Raw genomic sequence first — 18,100 nt, 5'->3', positions numbered from 1 at the left:
TTTATCCTTCTGTTAGCTATAAAATTGCACGGATTCTCCAGAAATTCAATTTTTAAGTCGGTTTCTCCCCTATTAATAAAATTCACCCTTCGATGCTAAAAGATTGCGTTTCTGTCTTGAATTCTTGGGGAATTTATAGTATATCGTGTTAGTGTGGTTTAAGATATATTGGCCAAACAAAAAGAGCTTTGAAGTTTCGTATCAAGGAACATGAATCTTATGTCAGAAAAGGCGAAATTAACAAGTCTTCAATAGCGTATCATAATTGGACATTTAACCATAATTTTGACTTTGGGCCTGCAAAAATTATCCAAAAGGCTTCTTCCATAGGTTAATTGGATTTTCTTGAGGCTTTTCACATTCACAAAGATTTAGCAGGTTTATTTAATGATTTGAAGTCCACTCCAGTCCTTCCTAATGCCTTTAAAATTCTATTATCTTGATTCAGTTATTTTTGCCGATAGATGGCGTTACCTCCTCGCGTTTGGTACTACCAGAGGGTATAAATATCCGTTCACTGGTTGCTTTCCATTATTTGAAGTTCAGATTTTGAGCGTAAAGGTGCATTTGCCCCTCGCTCCCTATTTTAACTTCGCTAATTTTTCTTGTCCTTTATGCTTGATCAGATAGCCTGGCTCAGGAAAAGTAGGCGGCCAGTGCAATTCTGATTAAAAATCCAGTTATAACCACGTACAGTGCTGATAAGGACCACGTGTTTCTGAGACTCCTTCTCCTTTATTTTCTTCTTTCTAGGTATTTCTTTCTCCTGATGAGGAGGGACCTTTAGCTGCCCTCGAAATCGATTGAGTGTTTCATTATACCTACGCTAAATACAAGGTTGTTTTTACGATTTTGATAAGTTGCAGTAGTTCTGCTGATCAACTGTAATTTTACATCTGTCATATAAAAGATGCAGTCCATAAATGGCAGAGTAACTAAAGTGCGGATCATTGACAATTAATCCTGAGTAATTTTACATCTGTCTTAAATCTGTCTGTCAACGGTAATTTTACATCTGTCTTATATAAGATGCGGTCCATAAATGGCCGATTCATTAAAGTGCGGATCATTGACAATTAATCCTGAGTAATCCTGGGTATTAAAACGATTCTCTCTAAGGCACATTGTGGTTTTTCTCGCACATAAATAAATGCGAGCTAACTTCCCTTAACCAGTTCTACACGAGAGTATCCCTGCTACGGTAAATACTCTTCTATACTTTGCGAAATAAAATAGAAACTAGTCCTGAGCTGTTACGATGTTGGAGAAATTTTATACACTTCTCTGAGATTCTTCGATCATGTGCACTTTTTTAAAGCTATTAGGTCTACAATCGATCTCAGCGAGTTTTCAATGGTCGAGGTGCTGTTATTCGACATCTAGTGATATAAACGGAATTAATAGAATGAGTAATCAATTATTTCTTTTATCTCTAGTTGTTAACCGTATTATTGAAGGAGACGTTTCTTTGACTGGTTTCTCCTGAAAGATGGAAAATTATATCTGCCCGATTATTTATTATCAAAGATAATTAATTCCTGATAGGATCTGTTCTGCTGGATGTGTTATCATATTGATGCTTTTCAAATTATTATCGAATAATCATTCCTTATTTAAGATTATTCGAACAATCACATACCAGTTGGTCCTCTGTTGCCCAGCATTGTTGGTCGAAAATTACAATTACACTTTCAATTTTTCTGCAACCAAAATTATTCAAAATATATCCTCTTTTAGTGAATTAGATTTCTTGAGGCGTTTCACATTCAAAAAAATTTTTCTGTTCTACTTAGCGACCCTAATTCCAATCTATCTTTGCCTTCAGTCTTTAAGGAAATTATGTTTTAGTTCTTGTTTCATCAATAGATGGCGCCAATAGCTTAATTCCTGTCCAGCCATTCTTATCTTATCTTATCTAATCACTATATCTTATCTCGTTCATTTGCGCTTTGGGAGCTGAGGATGATGGTTGGGTAAAAACCATCGAAACTGGTCCCGTGAAAATTTGCAAATATAACGCTGATTTTTATTGTTTGACTTCTAAATTAATCAAATAACAGCCAACCAGTTTTCAACTACATGGCGCAAACGACAACCATTAACAACAAAAATATATCTTCCGCAACGATACAGAACGAGTCGGAAAAAGCGAGTATGATTTCAGGAGGGAAAGCACAAGAAGTCTCAATCATACTGTATTTTATTATTCCTTGTCTATGGCTTTGTGGCGCACACATTAATGCAATGCCGTCGCTAGATTTTTTGTTTTCGTTGGCTTGTTGTATCATCCTTTCTATAGATCACGCACAGTTCCTCCCTCCTCAAGCTTGTTATATAATCTATAGCAACGGGTGTCTACTACACTTCATCATTTCCATATAATTTCGTAGCAGTTAAACAGCTATCAAAGCTGCTAGCTACTCGTGACTGTGCGTCGAAATGAACTTTTCCAGTAACATTCGTTACAATGATATCTGATTGGTCGATTTATATGGAAATGAGTTCTGTGGCGAAAACTTATATGAAACACAGTTACAGGCGAAACATTTTCCCGGCCTTAATAAAAAGTATCGCGTACGTACCCGGAATACAGTTTCCAGTGAAATAGTTTCGACTAGGAACCCTTCCTTTAAACCAGTGCTGAAAGAAACTCGTTTAAGACTGGGCAGTTACCGTCCCCAAAGGCAATAACAGAGCATTATCTGTCGGATTCAAATTCATATGTTGACGTACATACTGGCCTCGTAGTACTATATGTGATTACCCCATATGTAACTTAAATGCGAGTCAGTTTCCTTTAGAAAGTTTTCCACGAAGGTATGCTATCCTTAGGCAGCCAGTTTACACATACTTAACAATTTACTGACCAAACAGCAATATCTGACAGTATTAAAAGAAACACTAAAAGAGACTATTTCGAAGGATATTTAGTTATAACCTTATCATTCTACACATTCGCTGAAGAAGAAAAAATCTGGTAATTTCTTTATGTACATAAAATAATCAACTGTTTTATACAATAATAAGCACTTTTTGCATAAATATACATCAGATTAAATTAATTTCATTATGCTTTAAGATGAACTAGAAGTGCAGTTCTTTGTATATTTATATAAGAAAACAAAGTCAACTTATATAAAAAATAAACATACTTCCCAGCTATGGGCCCGTTGACTGCCGTGTATCTGACTACCCCGTAGCTCCCACTGTCTTCATCTGTAGCCTATACGTAAGACACATATATTACTACATTATACATTAAAATATAAGTAAAATTTTAAGGTGATTATGACTGAAATTCTTTTACAAACAAAAGCATAATTTATGTCAGTGGTCTCAAAACTGGAGGCTCGCAAACATATTCATTATATATTTGTTGCAAATATCGTGTTACAAAGTTTTAAGATTTAAATTGTTTGATGTCCGAATATGCGTTATTTACATTATAATTATAATTAAGCTAGATTTACCGAGATACATTTACAATCCACGATAAAGATAATTACTAGGGTTTTTAAACCGGTGCACGGATATTATGTAAATCAATTTTATATTTACATACAAAATTCATAACTATTTACATATATATTATACAAAAGTATGTAATTTTACGTATGTTTCGAAAAAATTAAGAAAAAGAGACTAGGTTATCATTATTTTTCTCAAGTTTTGTCTCTATTGGAAAGTTTTTCTCTGAAAACTCAGCGATTTTTTATAATTTGCTTATTTTTAATTTAAACTAAAGTAAGTTATTTAAAAATTAATTAAACATATTAGAATTATTTGAGGTAAATATGTCTGAAATATTAATAAGTTTAGCTATCAGTATGTTTGAATTGCAAAATGTAACCAACAAAAATATCTTGCGGGTTCCAAGCTTTAGAATTCAAAAAAGAAAATGAACTTAGATAGAACTTTTTCCTTTGCGTTATTATTGTTACGTTATTTTCTGCCTTCACGTTCGTACGGGGTTCGTAGATTTGGAGTGAATAACGACTACACTTGCTGAAGTATCGAAACGCACTTTATCAACGCCATTATTAATCAGGACAGCTCCAAAACACTTTTACAGTCGTCGAAGATCTACTATAAAAACGCTGGAACAATCAGCGACACAGCCTTCATACTGTCAGGCAATAACGGTGAAGAAAAATAACTTCACTGCAAAGCACCAGAGTACAGCTCCCGACTCTGCTCGGTCGTTCTCGGAACTCCACGTACTCTCGAGACTCTCCACGCTACAACTCGCGATGCTCTCGACGACACACAGAGCACAGCTCCCGACTCTTCGGTTCAGTTGTTCCCGGAGCTTAACACACTCTCGACGATGCACTAACCGCGAGACTCTTCGATGCACTCGACGACCCACTCGGCACTCGCTGCCCGGCTGTCATTTCGATCGACTCCGCAATGACTGACTAACTCGATACTCCAGACGAGACACTCACTAACTGACTGCGGACTAGCAGGGTTTATATAGCTTTCGGCTTGTGTTCGAGAACATTCTGGGCTAAACCGGTAAGAATTCGTTCCAGAAGGTTCTCCATCCGTCCATGGCATATCGTCAATTTTGTCACCAAATGGGCGATTTCTGGCCAAATGTAGCAACCCTGCCTTTTTAATCCATTTTATGGCAACCCTAAACTTGCTTTGCGGGGAAGCTATCTTACCGCGCCTGGACATTTCGTAACATTATTTATGTATATTTTAATAAATACTTAGTTAGTAAAATTTAAAATTTAGTTTATTTTTGCTGTAGATGTTAATCAAATACATTCCTTTTACTAAAAAACGAGATAGTCATGATATGGCAATGACTCGGTGACCGCGCCACTCGTCTGGCATGAGCTTCATGTTCGTCAAAGTCCAAGTGGAAAGGCTCACTGAACTTCAGTATTACGTACTTGGTTCATATCTCGACGAACGTCCTTGCTGCAAAGGTTTCCGTGGTTTTCCCCCTGCTTGACGTATATGGTTATGCTCTTCTCAAAGCTTGAATTCTGGACTCACCGGGCCGAGTAACATACCAACACTGTTACTCGGCCAACACTGATATATATATATATATATATACCAACACTGTTACTCGGCCCGGTGACACACTGTATACTATATATACGCTGATGTGGCCGATTGCAATGGAAAAGAGAGTTGCGCAACTCCATGTTATAGCAGTCCCATATACTAAATTTCAGTTCTATGGCTACTCGTGAGTTATACGAGATACATACATACCTACGTACAGACATCAGGAAAACATCTCATCTGAATTCGTTTTAAATCCATTTTACTATCCGTTTTGGAAAAAAAAAAGAATCCTTTATTCTGTCCGTAGGTACAGGTGTCACGGAAAAACGTCGTCCAAATGGAATCGAGAGCCGTCAAAATGGATATTTTCATTGAAATATGGAACTCGAAATTTTCAGCGATTACAATAATTACTTTACCTCGTATTTCGTATAAGGATGTAAAAAGTGTTGTTTCGGCCATGATGAAAAAAAAAAAAAAAAAAATGGATTGCGTGTTTAGGCAAATAAATAACACTTTCATTACTTAATTTTTACATACAAAATATATTCTGTATTTGTTTCTCGGAAATAAAAAAAGGGAAGCATTCTTTCCTTCACATCATCCTAAATACGTACAGTAGACTGCCAGTTAACTGTCGTCTAGGAGATCGAACATTAAGGCATAGAAAGAAGCATCATAAATAGATTTTTAGCTTATAAACCATATTAGAAAAAATATATATACTGAACGTTGTATGTAAACATTAATTTTAATTAAAAAGGTATCAATAGTTTTTCTTAATATTTTGTTTTAATTCTTGTTTTGAAACAACTTCATGCTATGTTTTTGTAAAATGATATGAATTGTTTTTCTGTTCGATATATCTGATTGTTTGTTTCGGTAATTAACATATTCTGTTTCAGCTTCAAGATCATCATTTCAAATAATCGTAATATTCATACTAACATGACATGGCTGCTATGCAAAATCTATAATTAATAACACTTGATGTAGCTCACTACATTTTTCTCTTCGCAATGAAAATTTGTTTCACGGAGCTGCGGGATCTTTTTAGAAGGTTGAGCTGTTAAAAGAGATCGGTTAAGAGGGCCTTATTTGTATTTTGTACAGAAAGAGTAGGATATTTTTTAATATCTGGATTGTCTGCGGTTTCAGTTGGTCCGGATATTTTAGATTCTGCTGTATTATACAAAAATTTCTTTTAGTAGTTGTTCTGTTAGTAATAGTTCGCATTTTACATCATTTTAAATGCTTGCTTACTTGTATCTTCGTTAGCGTTGTTCCAGGAGGAGCGTCCTCCGGCAGCGTGACGTTGTATACATCATGCGAGAACTGAGGGATGTTATCGTTGGCGTCGAGCAATTTAACCCGTATCTCAGCCGTTGCAGACAGTGGTCTGACAGAAGCTGTTTCTCTGGCTACAATCTATATTTAAAAAAGGAAATTAGTAGCATATTAAATACATAAACATAATTACACTATAACTCACAGTCTTTGTTCATCAGATGTCTAAAACCTAAGTTACCTAAATATCTAGACAAATTATGCCTAAATACAAGAGTAAAATATTTACAAATAAACTATATAATAGTAACTGAACCTCTCTGGGGGACCGCAGCTTGGGGTTATACTTTAAACAGGTATGGACAACACAGAATTTGAAGGTGCGCTGATTTGCAAACTACAAAACCAATTTCTATCTAATAAAATGAAATTTATCCTTCAATACAAGTTATAACAGTCAATATCGACTAGAAACTTAGGAATGACTTTCCCAACAGCGACGAACACTAAATAGTAACAAATCTTGCTAGGATTTACCATTGTTTAACAATTAAGAAACCGCTGTACTTAAACGCACTTTCACGCAAATGAGATTTGAAAAAAACTTCTGAAATGGATGAACTATTTCTTAAGAAAAATAAAAAACTAAACTTTAGCTAATAAAACTTAGCTATGACATTACAGGATGTCTGAAAAGCAATGGTTGGGTTCTTTATCAGTTGCAGAATTTATGAATTATTTAGACACGCATTACCGACAGCTGAGTAGCCGATTAATTCACTAGTACAGTAAGCATATCAGCCAAATAGTCTCGCTAACAGAGCTATCTTTGTTTCAAAATTTCTTGAATTTCAAGCTTTCCTAGGCTATCTTTTGACAAGAAGCAATTAAAGGGATGTGTTACAGCTCGTTTCAAAACTCAGAGTTCGTAGGGGGAAGACAATGAGTGATGTATGGTAAATGCTAAAATAATTTTATTTCGTGATATCAAGATAGTGTAAGAAACACGAGTTCGTATGTATGACTAGTTTCGAGGAGAAATGCGGCTGCTTAAATCTAAGTGGTCACTCAAAGATTGACCACTTAAATCTAAGTAATTAATCTAGGTGGACTACTCAAAAGCATTCGTAAAGAATTAAATTTAAAAAATAACTAACTATTAAAGACTTAAAGCAGAACAAATAACTTTTTGTAAAAAATAGCTCTTCTATTTCTGTCTTGCAAATAATAAATATTTTGTTAATTAAGTTATTAGTGACAAGGAATTTAAATATTTTAACTTAGTTTTAAATGTGTTTTAATTATTTGAACTCTAATGAGTTGTCAACCGATGTCTCAGTTGCGACGATAATTCGTCGCAACTGAGACATCGAACAACTCATTGCCGAAAGTCATACACTTATTCATGGATGATAATTCTGAAACACGAAATATTCTATATCTTGAATTTATGGTAACTGATTTCTAAGCAATGGGCCAGTCGTAGCTTAAAACTGTTTTACGTGATAAACTGGGACCTGAATACGAAGATCAGATGGCCAGTTGTTTTCCGTATTGAAAGTGATGCTCACCCGGAACTCGATATACTTGGTGTCGGATGTCTCGTAGTCCAGCTGAAGCGGATCTTTAACCAAAACAGCAAAATTTAACTCATTCATGCCTCGTCCTGGCTGAACGCTGAAGGCACCTCCGTCGCCTTCTAGAAAAAGCTCGAAACTGCCATTCTTTCCCTGATGAAAAAAAAAAAAAAAAAAAAAAAAAAAGACACACGCTAGCATATACTTTATAGTAGAAGAGTGAGATAAAATGAACGTAATGTAATACAAACAACATTTCAACTGAGCAATTAAAAAAAATATTTAGGAAAACACACGCAAAATAAAAATAGAAATTTTCATTGCGTAAAATTTTGAAAGTAATAAAAATATTACGGGATCTCCCTTACACTGGTAATAATATGTTATGATCTCTCTTCCATTAAAATGTGTAATATTTAGATAGATTTCAAAAGGTACAGATTTTTTTTAAAAATATTGCTCTATTAAATACCACTGGAATCCCTGGACATATACTAATATTGAAATAGCAGTATAGAAAGAAAGAAGAGAAGAATAAGAATAAATCCAATGGCATATAGGTCCTCTAACTATAACAGTATTGTTAACTTGATATCTTATAGAAAAAAATTTGATGTGGGCACCATATGATTTCCTTGTACAATTTTCATTAAACATTGTAAAATATAGAAAAGCCTAAAACACCAAATACAGTTAAAAACAGTTAAAAATTATTTTTACAATTAAAATTAGAGTATCTGCGAAAAAAAAAATGCAATTCGGCCAGCGCGCAGGAAGACAAAATTTTCGGTACATAAAACTGAAAGTTTACATTTAATCACACTCAGCAAAAAGACACAAGTTGGTGCACAAACTGACTTAATTCCCTCTTACACTATAAATTTCAAATGTAAGCAAATGACGGCCTCGTTAGGCTTAGAACCACTTAAACAACTTTTAAATTGTTGATAATTCTACAACTATTACATGCAGATTATTTAAAGCATAAAAACCGTAACCAGAACATAAAGGAACATAATTCAATCACTTTGAAAGCAAAAAATGGACAATTTACTAACATATAACAATAAAAAATATGAGCTCACCGAGCCGGATTATATAGTGGGTTATATATACATACATATATATATATATATACATATAGTTATTATTACACCTTAATGTGTTTCTTCAAGCGTACGCGTCGGGAAATTGGAACAGAGAATTGAGACTAAAGTTTACGGCGAAGTTTTTTCAATTAATTTAGAAAAAGTGTTTCTGTTTCGGCGAAACGCGATATGGAGTTAGCTGAATTCAAAATCATTAAAAATAATTTTCCCTGAAGAGCCTTAATGAGATTTGAATTGGGCTAATCTACCATTTACCGCTCCTTTGTTTTTGTATTTTTGCTTAAGTCATTAGTTGCACTTTAATTCTAAAGTTTGAAATATGCCTTACTTTGATCAGCATATTGCTTACAATTAGTAATGAATTTTATTTGTAAATATTCAAGTGTTTATATTGTTTATTTAATCTTTATTACGCCTTTCATTGCACTTTATTTTACTTATGTTAATATTTTCACGAAACCACGGTATCTGAGCAACTTTTTAGCGTACTAACTAGGAATTGTCTTTTAACTTTTTTCTAAATTTTGCAGCTCAATGCGCAAAGTTTTTGACCACGTAGGTCTTTTATCGTTTGTTCTCTTTTCTTTAATCATATATATATATTATTATATATTTCAAAGTTCTTAAGCTACTCGTTTTAGAGTTATGCGATATACATACATTCGTATATATGTACACGTACAAACATCAGAAAAAAAAAATTAAAAAAAAAAAAAATAAAAAAAAAAAAAACTCTTTTGAATCCATTTTACTATTCCTTTTGGATAAACGAGTCTTTTATTCCGTTCTTTCGAAAACTTTATCTTTTATACCAGCTGTGGACAGCTTCAAAATTACAGTTAACACTATCTTAGGTTTGAAACGAACAAGGCATTTTCAGGTAGTCTGACAATGAAAAACAAATGTCTCGCTGACTCCAGTAGTTTGTAGAAAAATGTGAGTTTACTATATTACTTGAAAGATGTCAACTATATAGGTATTGTCACAATCTGAAAATAAATTTTATTCAGTTCACATTTTAAATTTTCCGATCATGGCCGAATGGTTAATATTAAAAAGCACCGATCGTTTGTTCCGGCGAATAAGCTATAAAGTTCGATTTCCGGTGATTTTCAGTTTTCCCATGTTTATCCCTATACGCATGTAGTTGCTATTTGGCAATATACTTAAATCAAATCAAAACACAAATTTCAGCTTACTGCATAGTGTAACCAATTGGATACATACTGACGTATATAGTACTGAAGTTTCAGTGTAACACTTAACGGTCATTATTGGAGTTGATGTGTAGGGTGTGGACGTCTTTTGCTTTTACGAATTTTTTATTTTGTGTTTGTTGTTATTTTGATGTATTCAAAGTTTTAAAATTGTTTAAACAAGTTGATAAGGTATGTATTGTTGTTACATAAAATTTTTGTTACAAATTTGCCTATCATATTTTTTTCGCATAATTTGGCAACAATAATATATTTTCAAAAATTAGAATAAAAACTCAGTTTAGATTTCTTTTTATTTTATTACTTTTCCATTTTTATTTGATATCAATTATAACGTACTTTTTGACTTATATTAAAAGAATAAAATAAAACAAATCATGCATTTAAGGGTGAAAGGATTATGTTAATTTTATTAACAGTTAAATTTTGAGTTAAAGTTCCTTTCCTGTCGATTCTTAACTTCAACTTCTGGGCAGAACGTAGTTTTAGAATCATTTCTGAATACATAATGAGGAAGAGCGGTATTAACCGCGAAGTTCTTCGGTCTTAGTGAGAGAGATACCAGGTATTCTGGCTGCACGCGTCCGCCTCTTTTTAGGCTACTCTCTCGTAAGCTATTAACACGCTCGGCCGTACTTTAGGCCCTTGAAAGCTTCGCAGTCTGTTAATGTTAAGGGGCCAACTCGGTTAGAATTTTTATAGCTTTGGTTATACCTCTTTAGTTTAGATTAGTTTAGTATTATTCTTAGTCTCTTAAGTTCAATGCCCAAGTGTCGGCTTTATTGTACACTCCAAGACAGAGTTTTGTTAAACCTTAGTTGGAATAATAAAGGACTAGTTTACACTTATATCTTCTTGTTTCTTGTCACACGAACTCAAGCGATTATTCGCTTATCAATTCTTCAGATTCTTCACTTCCAACAGTAACTTAGTATTACAAAGTGAGGAACTCTACAAGGGTTATAATCTGAATAGGGGATATTTCCTGTTTTACTAATATAAAGTAAACAATTTTTGGACTAAATGGGTATAGTATATATATTTGTCGCTGATATTTTATCCTGTGGAGTCATACAAAACTTTAGCTTTTATATATTCTTACTGACAGGTGTCAAATGACTGAAACTGTCTCAGTTATTTCTTTAATTTCATAAACCCTGTGTGGTTTACGACCTATCGATAAATAGATACTTAAAAACTTCATGAAACATAGGATATAACAACATTTACCGAAAAAACAATATTTTTAACTTATCAAGTTATCAGCACGAATTTATTTATTTTTTCAAATAAAAGTGATTCAAATTACTTGATCGTCGTCGAAGACTTTGGGAATTTCAGGGCCTTCCCAAGTCACAGAAGTCAAACTGGGACTGTTTTCTTCCACCGTGGCCACGTATCGTTTGCTCGTAAACCTTGGAGGTCTGTTTTCTGTGTTGACCAACACAACGGCTAGCGTGGCTTCAGAACTCTCAGGAGGGCCAGGTATTAATTCTGTTTCTACTTCTGTAGCCTACAAGAAGGAAAAAAAATATTTTAAGAACACTTAAAAGAAATACGACGAAGGATCCAAAAGCTGCGTGGTCTGTTCTTTTGCTAAACGTACGATAAGTTGGTAAAACAAAAAAAGTGTATAAATCCTTAAACCATACGTTTTTGTGATTTTTCAAAGTAAAATATTAAACGCTTGAGACATTTCTTTCAATGTGACATCACCCTTAACATATTTTGTTCTTCAAACATCTGTTTTCTGGGCATACAACCACCTGCAGATAATCGACTAGATTACTTCAACCGAATTGAAGCGATGGTGAACCGCTTCAGTTTCTAGAAATCCATATCCCCTTCTAACAATGGTACAGTGGTTAAGACCACGAGCAACTCGACTCGATTTTGAATCCCCAGATTGGCTGCATGAGTGTTTTCGAGGCTTTCTCTGTGCGTAACATAAATGCGAGTGAAATTTCCGTAGGAAGTCCTACACTAAGATCTCCTTCTTATTAAGCAGTTAGCCTTCATGTGCTTTGTCAATTAACCTAATGTTCTGCTTAATAGTATATGAAGTAATCTAAGGACGGCTTCCTTGTTTGCTAGTCAAGTGCTCGTCTGTCAGATTCATAGGCATCCATATCCCTTTTCTTTGTAACACCAAATGGTCCAAAGCTGGCATTACTCTCTGCCCTTTCTGTTAGTCTGTCAAGTTCTTGGATATCCATGCCCTTCTTCTGCATGATTAATCAAATGGCCCTAGGATAATGATTTTTTGTTTCTTCTGCTAGCCTAGGTTCTAGGGCCTCTATGTCTGCATATTGCATTAAGTAGCATCATAATCTGCCAGTCAAGCTTATCTCTCATTTCCCTGGGCATTATCAGGACTTAGTATGCAAAACTGTAATTTCGCTGCATAGTTCGAAATATTGAATTTTTTTTTCTATTGTTTACAAACAGATCATAAGTCATTTCGAATTCTAAGCTTAGTGCGGCTGACTAACTGATGATGAAATGTTAAAAGTTGTGATATTCAAAATAGCGGCTACTAGCCACATGTATGTCTAAAACATTTCATGCTAAAATTCATAAATCATCGAGCTAGGAAGAAAAAAAACTTATTCTGTGTTCGTTGTTTACATTCCTTCTGATGTTATGCATCTTTTAGCAAGTTTATGGAGCTTTGAATCGGCACTGGTTACACTATTACAGTATACACTATTACTATTACAGTATATACGGCACAGGTTACTTAAGTCCCGAAATGCTCTTGAAATAATGCCTTAAGTTTACAATTCAATAAGATTACAATTTAGGCGACATAATATATTCTGCGAATGCATAGTTTCTAATAAGCCATTTCACAGTTCTATGTTCGAAGATATTCAAAACTGTCTTTATTAACCCATGATAACCAGCAATTAACGTTAACTATTTGAGTTTGTATTTAAGTGCAACGTCTGTCAAAACGGTTAACCTGATTATAAATGATAATATATAATTTAGTTGCGTAGCTGCGAAATGTTTGGTTTTACATAAAATGAAAAGAAATTAATTTTGGTCCGTATAAATATATATATGATATATCTAAATATCTAAGTCATTCTTTCTTTGTTTCGCAAACAATTCCTTTCATGTTAAATCTCATTAGCATATCAGGCTATGAGCGTATAAGCACATGAGAAAAGTCGGTCCTGTAATATCAAAAATATATTTCCTTAAAACTTATAAAGTTTCGCCATTGCAGAATATCAAAGATCTGGCAGCACAGATTTGTCTCCAAGGCTTAACAGACATTTTCGGCTGTCCTTAAGTTGTTCTTATAATTCTGTTGTCAAGTTGTTCTTATAATTCTATTGTCAAATTGTTCTTATAATTCTATTGTCAAGTTGTTCTTATAATTTTATTGACATTCTATTCTGAGTACAGTTTGATGAAATAATAAAGTAATTACAAGTTTTAAAAAATAAAACAGACTTACACGTTCTACAAAGCACTAAAGCAATTATGGGTAAAATAAATGGTCGCAAATGAAAATTACACAAAATGTTCAAGAAATGGTATAAGGTATTTCTCCCACTTTCCTAGCGTGCCTTCGTGGTGTGGTGGTTCTTCACGCTGGGCCGGTATTCCAGAAGTCCGTGGTTCGATTCCCGGCGAAGGCGGTTGCTAATTTTTCAATTCTCCTGCTTCCAAAAATATACAATGTCTCTACAGTTGCGCCCGAACTAAAAGGGTGTTGGATGAGGTTTCTCCACATCCCAAGATTTGGCGACTGGGTCCCCTGAAAACCCCAGTCACCCTTTAAAAAGGTATTTCTCCCACTTTCCTAGCGTGCCTTCGTGGTGTAGTGGTTCTGTAGTAATCGTTGCCGGTATTCCAGAGGTCCGTGGTTCGATTCCCGGCGAAGGCGGCTGCTAATTTTTCAATTCTCCTGCTTCCAAAAATACACCTAATGTCTCTACATTGGATATAAAGTTTTAATAGAAAATGTCCCAAATAAAATAAACACATAACACCAAATATTCAGTGATATAAAAATGCATAACAATCAACTACAAACAGGTAAATACAAATGTTCTCATAAATTATAACAATATTCAGTCTTAAGTTAGGATCAAGGAAAACTAGAAAATACTGTAAGTAAAAAATACAACATTTGTTACCACTGAAAATTATCTGTTTTTTCATTTAAATTTTGTTTCAACTCAATTTTTTTTCTAGTATTTGACTTACATCTCTTACGAAAGAAGTACATACTGTGATCTCCAAAGAGTAAGAATTCAGAGTAGTACTTGCCTTTATAGATAACACAAAGGGTCCTGATGTAGAATAAGCTTCTCTTAGCAGTTCGATGGAAGAGGCGAGGGTTATCATACCTGTCCTTGAGTGGATATTGAAATATGTGACCCCTTGAGAACCTATAATTGAGAAAACTCATAGGTACACAGGCATGAATGCTGGAAGATATAATTTTTTTATGTTTCTAACTCATTTAATTTAGAAACTTATTTTTAAAATTATGACCTTTTTGGTATTTGTCCAGTAAATTACTTAAAAGTTTCGCTTTGCTAAGTTTAAACGTTTTTATATACTCACTGACCTGGCACAAAGCTGTAAGTGACATTTCTCTGATTTCCATAGTCACCGTCTTCAGCGGTTATTTTAGTAACATTAGCTCCCTAGCATAAAGAGAATAAAGTAAAATTATTCACGATAATACTTTAAAAAGAAACTCAGATTATCTTTTTATGAAATGATATTAATGCATCATTTAATTTTTAGTGTCCTTGCAAAAGCGAAATGATATATAGTATACATAAAAAATGCTATTTTTTAAATAAATACTTTAATAGGAAAGCTCGTATACCCAAGGCTATTAATGTTTCGATGAGTTAGAGCCATCAAGCACCGTAGTTTCCTTCCGAATTCGATTACATCAAAGGCTGAACTATCTCTATATGGCTGAGTTTACGATATTGCGCTGTGTAACATCTGTGTGCCGTGTAGTGGATTTAACGGAGTGTAACGGATTAATACTATACGATTTTCTTAAGAATAAAAGGATCAAAATAACTACAATTTAATGTAATTATTGATTTACTGCTAGACATTCTTCGATTTTTTTCTAAAGATATTTTCATACAATCAGGATTTTTCTAAACTGCTTCAACAAAATAAGAGAAGTAATCGTTCTCATCTAAACGAATAATATTTAACGCATAACGTGGGCCACATTCCACTCAGAGCATCACAAAAGCATAAAATTAAATGTTCAAGTTTAACTTTCAAACATGAAGAAATCGTAAGTTACTCAGTTCCATTAAGAGCAAACAGAAACTCAAAGCAGATGCTCAAAGTGCCCCCCAATAGTGTTGCTACACAGCTCCTACGATGCCGTGAATGAAAGACTGTCGCCTCTGTCGGGAACTCTTAATATCGAATTTATTTTAGCCGCTGCAACAATGATTCTTGTGATAAGATCTTTCACGTAGTTCACAAGTGTCTCGTATAACCATGGAAGCATGTCCCTTCAGAAGAAAGCCGGTGAAATTAGATCTGGTGAAGCCACAGGTCCACCAAGTCCAGTCCATCGTCTGTGCTACGTTGTATTCAGGAAGTGTCAGAGCGCAGTGGTTAAATAGGATGGGATCCACCCCACTGTGTGATGAGTAAAGCAGCTTGGTACAAATAATGGAAGCACTTGCTTCAAGAAATGAGCAGTAGCGCCAGTCAGACGTTTCGGCAACAAGTAAGGACCCAACAGACAATCAGCAAGGATATCTGCATACGATGTCACGGCAAATCTCTGCTATTTTTACGAGGGAGCAGTGATGTATTGAATGCTTTCAGGCAAATCGTCTGCGAGTATTAAAAATACCTGACAGGTAAAGAAGGCTTCATCACTAAAAACCTGTAAAGCAGAAGAATGTGGATAGTCATCTGGAGCATCTATTGCACAAATTTCAACTGCAGGGGCATTTCTTACATTGTCTATTGACCCGAATGAAAGATGTTCTTGTTTTAGAAACATCTTTAGGAAAGTCTTTGCAGAATTTTTGATATCTTGTGTTCGTTACTTTGCGTTGATCATCTACGATTCTTGGTAAATGTTGATGTATCAGAAAATATAAGTTATTTCATTTGCCTTCCACTCGGCCTTGCAAAAACGTATTTCTCATAATGTATAATGAAAGGTAAGATATTTGTTTTATTTTTTAAATTTAATTTTCATGGTCTGGTATTGCTTTAATTTTCATGGTCTTGAAACTTTTATAAATATTCACATATTATTGAAATAAACATTAGATATTTCTAACCCCATATAATTTCCTTTAAAATGCTCTTTTAAAACGCATATTAGTTCTCTATATGCAAAACCTATCGTCTAAAGATGATTCCATAATTTTTAAGATAATACGTTAACTTATTCCTTAATTCTTGTAGTAAACGAAATCATATTTACTTTTTATCTGCAAGTAGAATAGCGCAAGAAAAGAACAAAAAAAAGTTTTGTAAAGCCATCTTAGTAAAAAAAAAAAAAAAAAAAAAAAAAAAAAAAAAACCGAACATTAATATGATGATACGCCAACACTTGAATACAAGCTCTACGAGAGCGTAAGAAACCTTTTTTTTTTAAAAAAAAAAAAAAAAAAAAGAAAAAAGAAACTTTTCAGGTGCCAGGGGCTTAAAATCTGAAACCTTTCAGATTTTTTTAATAATCATGTTAAAAAGGTGTATTTTGTTAAACATGACTATTGATTACACATCTTTATTCAGTTACAATATCATTGTTGGAAATCGTTATACGATTTATTTTTAACGCAAAAAGTAAATGATTGTCTTTTCAAAATTGGCAACGATAGTATAAATTCTGAAGATGTGACAGTCACTTATTTACCGTTATTTTTAGTATTATTCTGGTAGTTTCGACTATCATCTGGTTTGTAACTTGAATTATTCACTGAGGCGTAAATTCTAAAATTTTCGAAAGGTGAGCAATGTCATTCTGAAAAATGTAATACGTGGCCTTTGAGTACAATGCGCTGTTTTCTATTACAGAAAACGGAAATTTGATTGTTGGAATAAAATCTCAACGAAAGACCGATTATACCCATGTTTAAACGAGAATGCATCTTTCGGTATGACTGCTAACAAATGAGGACCGTTAATCTGTCGGCCTCTACAAAGTGTTCATTCTTCCCTCACCAGATGGCGAAACCTGTACTCATTTGATTCCAATACTGAAACCAACTTAAATGATAAATGCCTTCATAACATATAAAGGATTAAAAATGATTAATGAAAAAAAAAAAAAAAAAAAAAAAAAAAAACGTTATTACCTATTAAACTTGCAACGAACATTCCCCTTATTTGACACTGAATAAATGCATAGGTCAATTAAGTCTTAAATAATTAAATCTTTCATTTATTAAAGAAGCACATTAGCCACCACATTCTAATAATTTGTTAATGAAATATACTACATTTTTGATTAACCAGAGTAACCGATGACAACCTCAGATTGACTTAACGGCTAAACCAAAATCACGGTTAGTTCGACTGTACTTAAGAGAAAAAGTAAGAATAAGGAATATTTGTTATCGTATAACAACAGAAATATCGTATTAACAGAAAATACAATTAACAATTTTCTTATATTAAGATTGAAAAACAAATCTGTTCTATATTTCGATAAGCGTCAATGGGAAGCATAAGCGTAAAGGATGTACACTTAATTTATTTTACAATTGAAGCAATTTATTTTAAGGGATGATTAAACAATTTTTATACATTCCATTTTATGCACTATTAAACTACTTACTGTTGCGGATAAACAGATCTTAAATATTGTGACATAATTTGGCATCACTACAGCTGTGTTAGTTTTGCT

At 33.7% G+C, this 18,100-nt stretch overlaps 1 protein-coding gene across 2 annotated transcripts in view; it reads right to left on the bottom strand.

The window, feature by feature from the left end:
• The window catches only part of Cad86C (Cadherin 86C), a 139,583-nt gene that overhangs the window by 32,130 nt on the left and 89,353 nt on the right, over nt 1-18,100 (bottom strand). For both annotated transcript variants that reach the window (XM_085814671.1, XM_085814672.1), the window contains exons 9-14: nt 14,810-14,888; nt 14,506-14,627; nt 11,528-11,731; nt 7,887-8,045; nt 6,292-6,456; nt 3,153-3,223 (exon numbers count right to left, since the gene is read on the bottom strand). In XM_085814671.1, the coding sequence (XP_085670797.1) occupies nt 3,153-3,223; nt 6,292-6,456; nt 7,887-8,045; nt 11,528-11,731; nt 14,506-14,627; nt 14,810-14,888 (800 nt within the window). The remainder of the gene's footprint in view (nt 1-3,152; nt 3,224-6,291; nt 6,457-7,886; nt 8,046-11,527; nt 11,732-14,505; nt 14,628-14,809; nt 14,889-18,100) is intronic.

This window comes from Stegodyphus dumicola, chromosome 4 (assembly GCF_044657685.1).
Source record: "Stegodyphus dumicola isolate Sdum_Otavi_A_Nest chromosome 4, ASM4465768v1".
Classification (NCBI taxonomy): Eukaryota; Metazoa; Arthropoda; class Arachnida; order Araneae; family Eresidae; genus Stegodyphus; species Stegodyphus dumicola.
The sequence above is the reverse complement of the archived record's forward strand: the minus strand, read 5'-3'. Positions and strand labels throughout refer to the sequence as shown.